Source organism: Crocuta crocuta, unplaced genomic scaffold (genome assembly GCF_008692635.1).
Source record: "Crocuta crocuta isolate KB4526 unplaced genomic scaffold, BGI_CrCroc_1.0 scaffold29, whole genome shotgun sequence".
NCBI classification, from domain to species: domain Eukaryota; kingdom Metazoa; phylum Chordata; class Mammalia; order Carnivora; family Hyaenidae; genus Crocuta; species Crocuta crocuta.
The window spans coordinates 5524295-5541095 of NW_027533280.1; the positions used below are offsets into that span (position 1 = coordinate 5524295).

At 37.2% G+C, this 16801-nt stretch overlaps 1 protein-coding gene across 6 annotated transcripts in view; it reads right to left on the reverse strand.

The window, feature by feature from the left end:
- The window catches only part of ATXN2 (ataxin 2), an 84956-nt gene that overhangs the window by 20628 nt on the left and 47527 nt on the right, over nucleotides 1-16801 (reverse strand). For 4 of the 6 annotated variants that reach the window (XM_077748092.1, XM_077748089.1, XM_077748091.1 and 1 more), the window contains 4 exons: nucleotides 10665-10969; nucleotides 9408-9471; nucleotides 7960-8112; nucleotides 7515-7581 (listed from right to left, as the gene is read on the reverse strand). In XM_077748092.1, the coding sequence (XP_077604218.1) occupies nucleotides 7515-7581; nucleotides 7960-8112; nucleotides 9408-9471; nucleotides 10665-10969 (589 nt within the window). The remainder of the gene's footprint in view (nucleotides 1-7514; nucleotides 7582-7959; nucleotides 8113-9407; nucleotides 9472-10664; nucleotides 10970-16801) is intronic. The other 2 variants (XM_077748090.1, XM_077748088.1) reach the window with 1 other exon arrangement.

Below are 16801 nucleotides of genomic sequence, written 5' to 3' on the forward strand. Positions count from 1 at the left end.
GAATGCTACTCACCAATAAAAAAGAACTGATACAGATGACAACATGAAATATTTTCAAATACTATGCTGTTTAAGCCAGACACAAAAAACTATATGCTATATAATTCCATTTATAAAAAATTCTGGAAAAATCAAATCTAATCTACAGTAAGAGAAAGCAGGTCAATGGTTGCCTGAAGCCAGGGGTAGGTGAGTAGAGTTTGATAAAGAGCAGACACAACGCACAATCATTACACCTTGGTTGATGAGGCAATAACAAGAGTAAGAGTAAATACATTTGTTAAAATCCATCAAAATGTACACTTAAAAGGAATACATTTTATAGTGCAAATTACAGAAAACAACTAATTTTAAAAATTTAGATAGCCACTTAACAAGATTAACTAGATTCATTGTATACTGTATACAAGGTGATTTCCAATAGATAAGAAATTTAAATGTTAAAAGACAAGGACTCCTCTGGGTGGCTCAGTCGGTTAAGTGTTTGACCTTGGCTCAGGTCATGATCTCATGGTTCATGAGTTCGAGCCCCACATCAGGCTCAGAGCCTGGAGCCTGCTTCAGATTCTGTCTCTCCCTTTCTCTGCCCCTCCCCTGCTTATGTGCCGTCTCTAAAATAAACATTAAAAAATTTTTTGAATAAAAAGAAAAGGGAATCTATATACATTCTTAAAACACATATAATTTCCTTTATTACATGAATGGGGAAAATATTAAAAACTATGAACCAAATAATTCAAAGGGAAATCTCAGGAGAAAATTAGAAGACTTAGGAAAAAACACAGAGAAAATCTCTACAACTCTGGAGTATGCAAATTCAGGAAACCAAAGCATAAGCATACAAGAAAAACTGAAATAATGGTCTGCAAAATTTAAAACTTCTGCTCTTTCAAAGATATTTAAGAAAATAAACAGGCCACCGACTACAAAAAAAGGTCTGAAATACATGTATCAGAGAAAGGACCTGTACTATCCATACTAATTCAATAGGATAACCACCCAATAAAAAAAATGCAGAAAACCTTGATACACAAATATACAGTAATTTCTATGAAATAGAAGATCTTAAAACAAAAAACCCTATTAAGTGCAGCAAAGTACATACAGTAAGCTTTCCTTTGTATACGATGAAAGAAAAATGCAACCCAAAGATGCCATAACAATTTATTTTTATTTTTTATTTTTTAAAGTTTATTATAGAGAGAGAATGCAAGCATGCGCATGCATGAGTGGGAGATGGGCAGAAAGAATCCCAAGCAGGCTCTGTGCTGCGAGCACGGAGCCCAACGTGGGGCTCAAACTCACGAACCATGAGATCAGACCTGAGCTGAAATCGAGTTGGATGCTTAACCAACTGAGCCACCCAAGTGCCCCACCATGACAATTTAATGAGGACATAGTCTTTTCAACAAATGGTGCTGGGCTAAGTGGAAAACCACATGCAAAAGAATAAAGTTGGATCCTTATCTTCATACCATGCACAAAAAGTAAGTCAGAATGGGGCACTTGGTTGGCTGAGTAGGAAAAGCATGTGACTCGATCTTAGGATCACGAGTTCGAGCCCTATGTTGGGGTTAGCGATCACTTAAACAAATAAAACTTAAAAAAAATCAACTCAGAATGGATTACCAATCTAATAAATGTTGCAGCCAAACTATAAAACTCTTGCAAGTCAGAGTAAATCTTTGTGACTTTGTGTCAGGCAATGGTTTTTCAGATGACACCAAAGGCATAAGCCACAACAATAAGAACACAAATAAATGAACTTGCATCAAAATTAAAAACTTCTGTGCTTAAAGGGTGCTTCTTTGATGGGATTCTCTATCTCGTCTCTGCCCTTTTCTGCTCGCATGTGCACACATGCATGCTATCTTTGTTTCTCTCTCAAAATAAAATAAACTTAAAAAAAAAGAAAACACCAGAGGTGCCCAGGTGGCTCAGTCTCAATCGGTAGAGAGTCCAACTTCAGCTCAGGTCAGGATCTCACAGTTGGTGAGTTTGAGCCTTGCATCGGGTTCACTGCTGTCAGCACAGAGCCAGTTTCGGATCCTCTGTCCCCACCTCTCTCTGCCTCTCCCCTACTCATATTCTCTCATTCTCTCTCAACAATAAATATACATTTAAAAATAAAAAATAGGGGGGTGTCTGGGTGGCTTAAATCAGTTAGGCATTTGACTTCGGCTCAGGTCATGATCTCGTGGTCCAGGAGTTTGATTCCCATGTCGGGCTCTGTGCTGACAACTTGGAGCCTGGAGCCTGTTTCAAATTCTGTGTCTCTCTCACTCTCTATGCCTCCCCTGCTGCACTCTGTCTGTCTGTCTGTCTCTCCCTCTCTCAAAAATAAACTTAAATAAATAAATAAATAAATAAATAAATAAATAAAATGAGGGGGCACCTATGTGGCTCATCAGTTAAGCATCCAACTTTGACTCAGGTCATGATCTCACTGTTCATGAGTTGGAGCCCCGCATCGGGCTCTGTGCTCACAGCTCAGAGCCTGGAGCCTGCTTCGGATTCTGTGTCTCCCTCTCTCTCTCAAAAATAAACAAACATTAAAAAATAAATAAAACTTTTTTGCCACAAAGGACACCATGAAGTAATTAAAAAAACATCCCATCAAATGAAAGTATTTGTAAATACTTTATCTGATAAAGGATTTGTATACAGAATATAAAAGAACTCCTACAATTCAATAATTTAAAGACAAATAACCGAATTAAAAATTAGGTCAAATATCTGCATAGACATCTCTTTAGAGCAATATGCAAAAAGCTGATAAGCACAGAGAAAGATGTTCAACACCGTCAGTCATTAGGGAAATACAAATTAAAACCATGATGAGATACTTTATAACCACTGAGATAGATATAACCAAAAAGACAATAGCAAGTATTGGCAAGAATGTGGAGAAACTGGGATCCTTGTACAATACGGACAGAAATATAAAATGGTGCATACACTCCAACAAAGTAATAGCACTCCATGAGAAACAAAAACTTAAGTCCACACAAAAACTGGTACACGAATGTTCATAGCAGCATTATTCGTAAGAGTCAAAAGGTGGCAACAATCCAAAGAGGAATCAACTGATGAACAGATAAATAAAATGTGGTATATCCACACAATGGAATAGTATTCATCCATAAAATGAAATGAATAAATAAATGCTCCAACATGGATGAACTTTGAAAATATTACACTAAAATAAGCAAGTTGCAACAGCGTATGTACAGCAGGATTTCCCTCATATGAAATCTCCAAATAGGCAAATCTATAGAAAAAGTAAGCATATTATGCCTAGGGTAGGAGACCGTATATCCATGGGGAGGGGCAGGGTTAACTGCTAAAAGGTACAGAATTTCTTATTGTCGTGATGAAAATGGCCTTTTTTTTTCCTTTTTAAAAGTAATCTCTATGTCCAATGTAAGGCTCAAACTCACAACTCCAAGATCAAGAGTCAACACTCTACCAAATGAGCCAGCCAGGTGCCCCAAAAACGTAGCAATGACTGGACAACTCTGATACACTGAAAATCACTAAACTGTATACTTCAATGGGATGGATTTTATGGCACATGAATTATAACTAAAGCAAGCTATTTTAATAATATATTGTATGTATATAAAAATGAATGTTCACAAAAATAAACATTGTAAGGATAAATTGAAAATAATTTTAAATGACCATCTGCTGATGATAAAAAAAAACAATGATGCACCTACTAGAACTGAGGTGATTAGAGAAAGTACAAATGGAAGAGACTGGGTTGGAAGCAAGACTTCTCTGAATGCCTGTTTATGTAATTTCCACTTTGAAATTTTACAAATTTTTGCATATAAAAAATAAAAATAATAAAAATGCTATCCCTAACAAATGAAAACAAATCCAATCAGATTAGTCTACCTATGTATCAAACTACTGACATGACTTACTAACTCTGGAAGACAGTATTTTGGAAGTAGAAAGGACACCAACAACTTCTCACTCAAAAAACTGACACAGAATTCTTAATGATACAGATACTCTGTATGGAAAATTCATACTCTAAAGAAATATTGTATTTTATTCTGTAGTATAACAATTAGACAACAATATTTAAAGACTATTTTATACACATTATACTAAAATGAATAAGCCCACCTCCAAGATGGGCCCCTGTGACCCTGCCTCCTGGTAGTCACACCCCCATGTAGTCTCTCCTACTGTTCTAGGTCGGCTTTGTGTGACCTACAGCATATTGCACAAGTTATGTCACTTCCAAGGTTAGGCTGTAAAACACACTGCAGCTTCCACTTAGATCAATTTCTCTCTGGATAGTCATTCTGTGAGAAGCCAGTTGCCACGTTATGACCAGCACTACCCTGTCAACAACTCTGAATCTGGAAGCAGATAGTCCAGCCCCGTTTAACCCTTCATATTCATATTCTACAGTTCTAACCAACATCTTGGCTGCAACTTCTTAAGAGACTCTGAGGCAGAACCACCCAGTTAAACCATTCCTGAATTTCTGACCCTCCTGAAATAATTTACTTTTATTGTTTTTGGCAGCTAAGCCCTGCGATAATTTGTTAAAAGAGAGATAATACAGTTCATTTTACAAGGTTTCAATGGAAAATTAAGAGATGCAAGCAAAAAAGTCACTGAAAATCTTACATGTTAACTTGAATATTAGTATAAATTCCTTAGTTCTGTCCACTGAAAAGGCCAGGAAGCAGTAACTCAACAGCACATCCATTGACCAGAGAGTGGTTTATAAATACTATTTCACAGCAAAAAGAACCAGAGTTCCTTGAAAGAATAGAAATCCAAGTCTGGGTTTAGAAAAAGATTAGTCTGAGATATCTTATTTACGGCAGAAACTAAGGAAGCTATCAAGACAAATGAGAGTACTAAAAGGACACAGGAGGGGAGCCTGGGTGGCTCAGCCAGTTGAATGTCCAACTTCGGGTCAGGTCATGAACTCACGGATTCTGAGTCTGAGCCCTGCATTGGGCTCTCTGCTGTCATCGCAGAGCCCACTTCGGATCCTCTGTCCCCGCTCTATCTCTGCCCCTCCCCCACTTGAAATTACTTTCTTAAAAATAAGTTAAAAAAAAAAAACACATTAAAAAAACTAAGGGCACAAGAGCCAACATGAAGGGATGCCATGGATCAAAGATGGGACCATACAAGTAGCAAAAAGAATATCTGACTGAAACTCAATGAATGTATAAAAGTATATGAAAATCCATGCATTAATATTTTAAAAATAAGAAGAAAAGAAGAAAAGGTCACATCCTTCAGAACCAAACAAAGCAATATTACCAGACACTACTGAAAAGTGTCAAGGGCACTAACTCTTCACTAAAAATTGGCACTTTGGCCAATTTTAAGCACTTGAATTTAAGAATTTATCCTAACTTTCCTGTACAAAATATTTCAGGATCACCAAATGTAGCTCTAGTTGAAAAGAACAGTCCCTTACAGGATGATTATAGCTAATAAACAGAAATTATTAAATTCTATATGGAAATTATTTAGAAATAATTGTTTTCAAACTCCGAACTGCAATGATTTTCAAAGTATGATCGCAGACCATCAGCATCACTTACAGAACTCGTTTTATAAACTGCACTAGAAAGTTAAATTCTCAGACTATGCCTCAAACACATTCAATTGGAAATTCTGGGGCTGGGGCCAAGCCATCTGTGTTTTTGTTTTTTTTTAATGTTTTATTTATTTTTAGGAGAGAGAGAGAGACAGCGTGAGCAGGGGAGGGTCAGAGAGAGAGGGAGTCACAGGCTGAAACAGGCTCCAGGCTCTGAGCTGGCAGTCAGCACAGAGCCCGACGCGGGGCTCGAACCCACGAACTGCGAGATCATGACCTAAGCGAAAAGTCGGACGCTTAACCAACTAAGCCACCCAGGCGCCCCAAGCCATCTGTGTTTTTAACAAATTCTCCAACTCATTGTGATACACAGTAAAATGTGAGAACTAGAGCCCTAACGAATTAATGAGAAAGTAACAGAGGGCGCCTGGGTGGCTTAGTCGGTTAAGCGTCCGACTTTCGNCAGAATAAGACCAGATATTGTGCACCTCCTGAATGATCCAATATAAAGCACTCATAATCCTCTATTAAATATTCTTACCTCTCTCCCACAAAAAAGTTAACCTGAACTGAAGTTATCAATGGCATCACAAGGAGTAGAGAGACAAATCTAGAATACGGACATTCCTATCTAACAACTAGTTCCTGCCACAAAGCAGTAACAGCAACAAGGAGCAAGGGAACAACAAAGACATGTAATAATGTATAGATCATATTTTGATCCATATCCAAAACAGACCAACTATAAAAAATATATATATATATTTAAAAAATGTTTATTTGTTTTGGTGGGAGAGACTGATTCGGGGCTTGACTTCTAAACCATGACATCGTGACCTGAGCTGAAGTTGGACACTTAACCAACTGAGCCATCCAGCACCCCTGAAAATGTATTTTGATCCAATCAGGATAATCAGATTATGGTAATTACTAAATAAAAAGGAATCACTATTTATTTCATAAAGTGTGATAACAGCACTCTGGCCATCTAAGAAAAAAACGTCCATAATTCAGAAACATACACACTAAGTATGTAAGAATAAAATGGCATTATGTTTGGGATTTACTTTTAATTCTTCAGCAACAAAACAAAGCGCCCCTCACATAAATATGGCAAAATCTTGATACTTACACCAAATGTGAATTATGGACAATGCAATTATCCAGTCACTTTCCATCTTCTTAGCACAGCACATGTTTACAGCTGCTGTTCTTTGCCATGTGCCTATTCTCCCTTACTAGAAATGACCCTGCCTTCTGAAGACAAAGAGCCTCTCCCACACCAGAGCCATAAGGTAGCATATGCCATCTTAAGAGGAGGAAACATCCCTTTAGTAGGAAGACTTTGACTGTTTCTGAAGTGAGCTGTCCTCTGCTCAAAAAGAAGTTCTAGATGGGTGGGGGAAGTGGGTAACTCTAAGTTAGTATAAAATAAAAAGGTCAACAACTTGGTAGATTAATTTAACAAACACTCTTTTCAAATTTAACATTGAAAACTTCAGAATTTAATTATTCTTTTTAAAGAAGATTTTGAACAATCACAACTGATGAGCATTTCTCCTCTCCTAGTTTTATTCATAAAAATGCATCTCAGGGTGCCAGGGTGGCTTAGTCCATTAAGCATCTGACTTCGGCTCAGATCATGATCTTGCAGTTTGTGAGTTCAAGCCCTGCAAAAGGCTCTCTGCTGTCAGCAAAGAGCCCGCTTTGGATCCTCTGGCCCCCCCCCGCCCCTCCCCTGCATGTGTCCTCTCAAAAATAAACATTAAAAAAATATATCTGAACACGTTATGCAACGTTGGGTATCATAAGTCAACACACAGGCTCATCAAAAGTCAAAGCTGAAGCACAAACATTTATTCATTATCAATTACTTAATTCATGCAGCATGCACACCACAAGCAAACACAGGCAGGATTATTCTCACCTTTACCTGCTCTATATGTCTTGGCTTGATTCACTGGCATGGGCGTCATAGGTATAGGGTATAAAGGCTTGAGAGAATTTAAAAAAAAATGAAGATTAGGCTCTTATGATAATAAGAATGTATTTCACTATTTTCTCTTAGTGGTATACTGCTAGAGAGATAGCTCTGAGTTCTTCTGATTCCCCAGGAGTCATTAAAAAATAAAATCACACTCACACCTAAAATGACAAATCCCAAACTACAATAAATCTAAACCATCTTTCTTTCTCACCAGAAAACATTCTCAGATTTTATGCTAATAACATAACACGTCATCACATGCCTCCTCTTTTCAAGTATTTTTGTTCTGCCATCACTGCCCCAAGTCACCCCATACCTAGAGAGTGCTTGGTGTAAAATACAAGTAACCAGGGAGGATAAGTGAACATTAAATTCTACGACTTACTTGCACGCCTGGGCTCACTGGGACTGGATACATCATATTTGGTGCAAAACAAACAGGCTGAGTATAAACTGGAGCTGGCTGCTGATGGCCCACCATAGATGGGCTAGGCTGTGCTTGAGGACGAGGTGAAGTTGGGGTGGTAGAAGGCTTTGGCTACAAAAATAAAAATCAACTATTTTCAGATGAAAACCTAACTATTATTGCAATCTGAAAACTGATCTAAGTTCTACTCGCTTTTAATTAGTCCCTTTTAATGAAAATAACTTTAGAAAATAAAGTTCCGGGGCACCTGGGTGGCTTAGTCGGTTAAGCATCCGACTTCGGCTCAGGTCATGATCTCTCAGTCTGTGGGTTCGACCCCACATCAGGCTCTGTGCTGACAGAACTCAGAGCCTGAAGCTTGCTTCAGCTTCTGTGTCTCCCTCTCTCTCTGCCCCTCACCCGCTTGCTCTCTGTCTCTGTCTCTCAAAATAAAATAAAGACATAAAAAAAAATAAAGTTTTAGAAAATAAAGTTCCACGTATTTAAAATAAAAGAAAATATAGTTATGTAGAAAATAAAATTTGCCAATTCATTTATAATAATTTGCCAGCTTATCAATATTACTATTAAAAATGATAGCTTTTTAAGCAGCTAAAAATAGGTGATCTTTAAGAAACTGGAGAAAGTGGTTTTTTTAACATTTTTTAAAGTTAATTTAAAATACATACTTTTTAATGTTTATTTATTTTTGAGAGAGACATAGCGTGAGTGGGGGAGGAGCAGAGACAAAGGAGACACAGAATCCGAAGCAGGCTCCAGGCTCTGAGCTGTCAGCACAGAGCCCGATGTGGGGCTCAAACTTAGGAGCTGTGAGATCATGACCTAAGCCAAAGTCAGACGCTTAACTGATGGAGCCATCTAGGCACCCCTAAGGTTCACTTAATTTTTGAGGGAGAGAGCAAGTGAATGAGAGAGTGATTGGGGTGGGGCAGAGAAAGAAGGAGAGAGAATCCCAAGCAGGCTCTATGATGTCAGTGCAGAGCCTGACATGAGGCTTAAACTCACAAACTGTGAGATCATGACCCAAGCAAGAGTAAGATGCTTAATCAACTGAGCCACCCAGGTGCCCCTGGAAAGTGTTTTTAAAAATAAAGACATAAATATCTTTTTACAAATTCAGTAGAATAGTTTATCTATAAACCTGAGAGCCTAGCTAGCCACCCAGTGAGAAAGATTCAAATATTTGCCCCAGATTACATCTAACTGGTGATAAAACAAAGTAAGAATCTTTTCGATGGCTCAGAAATATTCATAAATAACCATATTAGAAAAAGGAACATAAAACTACAGGTTATTTCAGCATCCTGTAACTGAATTTCAATGGCAGGTATAAGGAAAATACTACAACTACTAACAAATTTATTGTTTTAGAGATTAGGTTACTTCAAAGACAGAAACAAAGTTACCTGAGAAAAGGAACGAGGGTTGAACTCCTTTGCATTAGGATTCAATGTTGATTTTCTCACTTGCCTAAACCAGGAGAAAATTAAAAAGGGCCAGTAATTTCTGCATGGAACTTATGTTTCTCTCAATTCTTCTATACCTGTTTTTTTTTTTTAATTGTTCAACATATATTAAATAATTCTTACTAAATCACTAATCCTCTTCATTAAAACATACGCACAAATTTCCCACCTCTTAATCTGATAAAGACTGGCCAGAAAAGGCAACTAAAAAAGTGTTAATATATAATTCTTCTCTCAAAGGCAATCAACAAATATTTAAACTAAGAACACAAAATATTCCTAAAAGTAATCCCTAATATACCAATTCTGTAGCATGTGGTATTCTTTTTAAAGACCTTATTTTTAAGCAACCTCTGCACCCAACATGGGGCAAGAACTCACAATCGCAAGATCAAGAGTTGCACACTCTAGTGACCGGGCCACCCAGGTGTACCCTAACATGCAGTATTCTCTAAAGTGACAAAGTGTTTCCTCCATGACACGCCTTGGAAAAATTCATGACCCTAATAACTACAAATTTTTGCTTCAAATTAAGCAGCAGCACTCTTTGACAGATCAACAAGCTGCATTCTGAAAGTACAGCTGCAACTGGATTGTACGTTGCCCAGAACAAATAAATTAACCGTGCTTAGCTTAGGTTAGATTCTGAGGCTAGCTCACAAAGATCCATTCAACTGATAATATATTGAAATGTGCAGAAGTAAACTTATCTTAACAAAACTAACCATTAAGTAAAATATTGTTTTTGATGGAAAACATGTTGAATTCTAAGTAGGGGCACCAGATACTTCTTCTTCTTCTTCTTCTTCTTCTTCTTGGCAGTGACAGTTCCTGATCTCAGCAGCAGAGCCAGGAGGTGGGTAGTGACTAGCGTCCAGGAAATACAATTCCCAAAAGCCAGTAACTTTTCAACTCTTTGTATATTTACAGAAAAAAAAAAAAAAACAAAACAAACCTTTCTTAATTTAGTCTAGTTTTGGGCCATGGGAAACAAAAATGCGGAAGGAAACAGAAGTACAGAGTGCAAAGAACTAATTTACTTAAGACATCATTTGTTTAGTCCAGCTGTTTGTAACTTGAGGGCCACCTATAAGACAGGTCCAAATGTCCAGACAGATTCTTGAGCTGAAGGACCCTCTACACTTTAAGAAACATTTAAGCAAATAACAGGATGTGCTCAATTCAAGGTTTACTCACTCAGCTGCATCTTTCTTCTCCTCTTTATCATCTTTATCTTGTTTGCATCCTGGACTGGAAGTCTGAACCCCTTGGGATGTGACCTCAGGTCCCCGCTTGTGCTCCGCGTTACTGAGGACTGAAGGAGAAATGCTGGGACTGCTCGGTTTGCTGCCGCCACTGGTGCAATTGCTGCTGCTATTTTCAACGAAAGAATCCTTAGCATTTGGTTCAATTTTGTCTTTGACCAAATCTCTTGATTTTTCTCCCTCTCTATTTTTGTTTAGCAGTTGATCCATAGATTCAGAAGTAGAACTTGGCTGTAACTAAATAAAGGAAATAATTATACTTAAATATTTTAGATAACTTTATAAAAGTTTTCTCCATGAGTATAAGCAAACTACTATTTGTAAGCTTGAGATATACCAAATAAGGCTTTTTTCATACTTAAAGAATGTTTTTATTATAAAGCAATAATAACAGAACACAATGTATATACAACACAACCTTAGTCATCTAAGCACTCAAATGTCCTAACCTCAAAAGTTAAATATTTACTAATGGCCTACCCTGTGTCAGAAACTGTGCCTGCTGGGCATGGAAAATATGGAAGAGTTCTTATGCTCCAAATGCTCATCACCTGTGTGAGACCAGATACTTAACAAAATGTGGTAAATGCTATGGGACCCTATAGGAAAAGCAACTTCTAGAAAAAGGTTTCTCAGTGGAAGACATCGAGTCTAAGGTATGAAAGATTGGGGTGGGGGTGAATAGTAGTTTGGAAAATGGAATTGTCTAAGCTGAAGAAACAGCATGTTTAAAAATCCAAAGGAAGGGAAGAAGATGGCCCCACTGTGAAACTGAAAAGCACTCCTGGCTGAAGCACACATATATGCACGAGTGAGTAAAGAAACAGTAAACTCACCTAAGAAGAACAAGATGATAAAGGAACTTGAAAGCTATGTTAAAGACTGTAGCTTTTAATTCTTAAGATAATGAGAAGTCACTGAAGAAATTCAAAGATGTTTAGTACTGAGCAGATTTGTAGCTCACAAAGGTGAACATAGTAGTTTTGTGGAAAATGAAATGGAGGGAGGCAAGTGAGCGTATGCGGTGACCATTATGGAGGCTGGACTAAGATCTGGGCCTGGACTCAAGAAGTGGTGGGCTGGGAAGTCAGAAGTAGGTGGATTCAGAGGGGCACTAAACTAGACATGTTGGTCAGTTAGATCTAACTTGTAAAGAAACTGTAAAACACAAGTACCATGAAGAAGAGAAGATGTCAGTGAAAAAGGTATTACGGTTTTTATGTTTGCTAGCCAGAGGAACCAATGTTACTACTGTCTCAAGAGGATTTAAGATGCCATACTCCAAAGAAAGAAAAGAGAAACAGCTGAAGGAAATAACAAGAAAAAGAGAAGGAAAAAGGCACCAAGTAAAAAGCTGAAGTGGGAATGAGAATAGGAGCAGCTGCCCCAGGCAGCAAGAAGGGGCTGCAAGGCTGCACAAACACAAACAATGTCTTGAGCCTCAAGCCAGGCCAACAAATGTTAGAGTCTCACTCCTGAGGCCCAGCATGCAGCTTTATGCATCTCAAGCTCCACTGCATCACCAACAGAGTGATCAAGTCCACAAGCAGCTCAGGGCAAAAGGGGATAGGAACATTTATTTGCATCCAGTGGCAATTTAAACCACAACATATAGTCACTTAATGTTTAAGCCACCATTTGTTCACATAAATTTTTAGTAGAGGCTACCTATATAACAGACCAACTGTATACTGCTTAAGATTTTTTGAGTATTTATAAGAGTGTCTGAGGCAAAAGTAAGACTTTTCTCATATATGTATAATGGAAAAGAAAACCTAACTATAATACTCACTGTGGCTGAATGGACATTGTTCTCAATGATTTACAAACTAATTCATTTAGTTGTTACAACAGACCTATGTGATATAGACACTATCATCACTATCTTACAAATGGGTAAACTAAGGCACAAATCATGTTTTTGAGCATTCTGCTATAGTTCCCATCTGCAGTATACTATGTAAACCTAAGTGAAAACTGAAGATTTTTCCCCCAAAATTGAACTTTTTCTTTTATTGAATTATAATTAATGCATAACACCGTAGTAGTTTCAGGTGTACACCATTTTTCTTCAATATATGTATGTACTGCAAATTCAGTGTCTAGTTAACAGCCATAAGTGCAGCTACAAATTTTTTTCTCTTATGACAAGAATTTTTAAGATTAACTCTTTTAATGGCACCTGGGTGACTCAGTCAGTTAAGCATCAATGTTAAGCATCAGTGAAGATCATGACTCAGGTTCATGGGTTTGAGCCCCATGCCGGGATCTGTGCTGACAGGTCAAAGCCTGGAGTCTACTTCAGATTCTGCGTCTCCCTCTCTCTCTCTGCCCCTCCCCCACTCAGACGGTATTCGTCTCTCTCTCTCTCAAAAATAAATATCTTTTAAAAAAAGATCAGCTCTTTTACCAACTTTCAAATATAATATAGTATTACTGACTATAGTCACCATGCTAAACATTACATCCCCTGAGTTACTTATTTTTTAACTGGAAGTTTTGTATCTTTTGACCCCATTCCCCATTTCACTGCCCCCTGGCCTATGGCAACTATCAACCTGTATGAGTTTTCTATTTTTCAGATTTTACACATAAGTGAGATTATGCAATTATTTGTCTTTGTCTGACATTTCACTTAGCATAATGCCCTCAAGGTCCACCCATGTTGTGGCAAATGACAGGATCTCTTCCCTTTTAATGGCTAAATATTCCATTATATACATGTATGCATGTACACATTTGTGTATATATAAAAATACATGTACATCTGTGTGTGCATACATATGTATACATACAATTTTCTTTATTTGCTCATCCATCAGTGGAAGCCTAAGTTGCTTCCATGTCTGGACAATTGTAAATAATGCTGCAAAGAACATGAGGGTGCAGCTATCTTTCTGAATTCGTATTTTCATTTCCTCGTATAAATACCCAGAAGTGAAATTGCTAGATCATATGGTAGTTCTATTTTTAATTTTTTTATTTTTGAGGAACCTCTATACTGTTTTCCTTAGTGGCTATACCAACTATGTTTCCACCAAAGGTGCACATCTTGGTCGGCACTTGTTATGTTCTTATCTTCTCGGTAATAGCCATTCTAAAGGTGTGAGGGGGTACTTCGTTGTGGTTTTGATTTGCATTTTCCTGGTGCCCGGTGGTAGTGGGCACCTGTTCAAGGACCTGTTGGCTAACTGTGTCTTCTTTGGAAAAGTGTTTATTTAGATCCTCTGCCATTTTAAAATCAGTTTCCTTCTTCTTTCACTACTGAGTTGTAGGAATTCTTTATGCATGCTGGATATTAAGAGTTAATTATCAGTTATGTGATTTGCAAATATTTTCTCCCTGCAGTAGGTTTCCTTTTCATTTTGTTGGTTTCCTTTGCTGTGTGTTATTTTTGCTCATTACTTTCGCTTTTCATCTCAAAAAAAAATTGCTGCCTATCATTGCCAATGTAAAGGAGCTTATGTCTAAGTCATCTTCTAGGAGTTCAGTCTTTAATCTATATTGAGTTAATTTTTGGATATAGTGTAAGATGGTCCAGTTTTCCCAGTACCATTTATTGATAAGGTGTCCCTTCCCCATTCTATAGTCTTGGCTCCAGTCATAAATTAGTTCACCATATATGCATGGGTTTACTTCTGGGCTCTCTATTTGTATAACTAACCTATAAGTCTGTTTTTGTACCAATAATGTATTTTATTACTGCAGCTTTATACATAGTTTGAAATCAGGAATGCCTCAAGCTTTCTTCTTCTTTCTCAAGACTGCTTTGGCTATTTGAAATCTATTGTATTAACACAATTTTTAGGATTGTTTATTCTATTTCTGTGAAAAATGCCACTGGAATTTTGATAGGGACTATATTGAATCTATAGGTTACTTTGGGTAGTATGAACATTTAATGGGAAAACTGAAATTTTTATGTGACAATAAGAAAATATTGATTGAAAATACCGGGTCATCTTTACTTTGGTAACAGGAATTAGTATTTATTGAATACACACTATGTGTCATGTACTATATTAAATACTTTACAGGTAGTATCTCATTTAATTCTCATAAGAACAGTATAAAACTGGTTCTACAATAATCCCACTTCAGCTTCAGAGAAGCAGATAACATGTTTCAATGTTACACATACAGTTTCGTAAAGGCAAGATTCAAACCAAGTAGTCTACTTACCTACAAACCCCATACCATTAATTTCTAACACATCAAATTACTAGCAATTCTTATACAAATAAAGCTATCAGCAACCTGCACACAGCTATATTAGATCCTACAGATTGCTGGCAAGGAAAAAACAAAACCACAGGGCACTCCTAATTCTGTTTTAATGAGAGACTACAGATTTTTGTGAACCACCAAAGTTTAAGGCTAAGTGCGTGTCACGAGGATGATTCTAATGATTCATTCACAAAACAGAGGTAGTAGAGACTATGCGTTAGGTACTGTCCAAAGCACTACTAGAAACTTAAACACAGATGGCCAAGCCTATCTTTTAACTAGCCATGCAACTCTGGGCAAATTATTTAACTTGTCTTTGCCTCAAAGAATAGAACCTACTTCAAGGGATGTTAGGACAGCAAAGGATTTATCACATAAGCACTTAGGACAGGGTATGACACATAGGAAATAATAAATGTAAACTAGTAACATTATTTTACCTTAAGAAAATTATAAGCTTACCCTCAAACATTTCTAATATTATCTCCTTGCTTTCCATATTCACTTATGGACCAGAAAGTTACTTGTAAGAGACTTAATACATTCAAGCCCCCAACAGAAGATGAGAAGTCCTAAAGAGATAGAGTGCTAATCCTATAACTATGTGGAATTTAAGAGGCAAGTGTTAAAGAAGATTATAGAAAGTTGTGAATAGTACAAGAACATTATGTAATGTTTTCTACTAAATGAAGTTGTAAGTTCTTTAAAAATATACTAACTCTAGGGGCGCCTGGGTGGCTCAGTCGGTTAAACATCCGACTTCGGCTCAGGTCATGATCTCGCGGTTCGTGGGTTCGAGTCCCGCGTCGGGCTCTGTGCTGACAGCCAGCTCAGAGCCTGGAGTGTGTCCTCAGATTCTGTGCCTCCCTCTCTCTCTCTGACCTTCCCCTGCTCACGCTGTCTCTGTCTCTCTCTCTCAAAAATAAATAATAAAACACTAAAAAAAAAAAAAATTAAAAAAATATATATACACTAACTCTAGAGACAGTGTGGTACTGACATAGCCTTAAGTGAAACTCTTAGAAGAAAGAAAGAATAAATCTTTAGGACTATGGATTAAGCAAAAGTTTGAGATATGACACCAACAGCACAAGCAATAAAAGAGAGACATACAGTGGACTTGAACAAAATCAAAAATTTTTATGCTTCAAGGGTCAACATCAAGAAAATGAAGACCATCTACTGAATGGTAGAAGAAATTTACAAACCATATACCTGGGGATGTAAGACCGATACCCGGAACACATAAAGAACTCTTACAACTCAATAATAAGACAACTCAGTTTTTAAAACAGGCCAAGGATCTGAAACACATTTCTCTAAAAAATATATACGAATGGCCAATGAACACATAAAAAGATGCTCAACATCATCAGCCACACCACAAGGATGACTATAATAAAGACGACAATAACAAGTGTTGGTAAGGATGTAGAGAATCAGAAAATCTCATACTCCTGGTGGAAATGCAAACTAGTGCAGTTGCTGTGGCAAACAGTCTGGAAGTTTTCCTCCACAGGACCCAGGAAATCCACTCTTAGATATCTAAATCCAAGAGAAATGAAAATATATGTTCACAACAAAAACTACACTACTGTTCATAGCAGCATTATTTATAACAGTCAAAAAGTGGGAATAACTGAAAGAGACATCAAATGATGGATAAATAAAATGTGGTATATCCATACAATGGAATATTATTTATTCATAAAAACCAATGAAGTACTTCTAGATGCTGCAACATGGATGAACTTTGAGAACACTGGCTAAGTGAAGACACAAAAGGCCACATATTATATGATTCCATTCATATGAAATGTCCAGAACTGGCAACTGTATAGA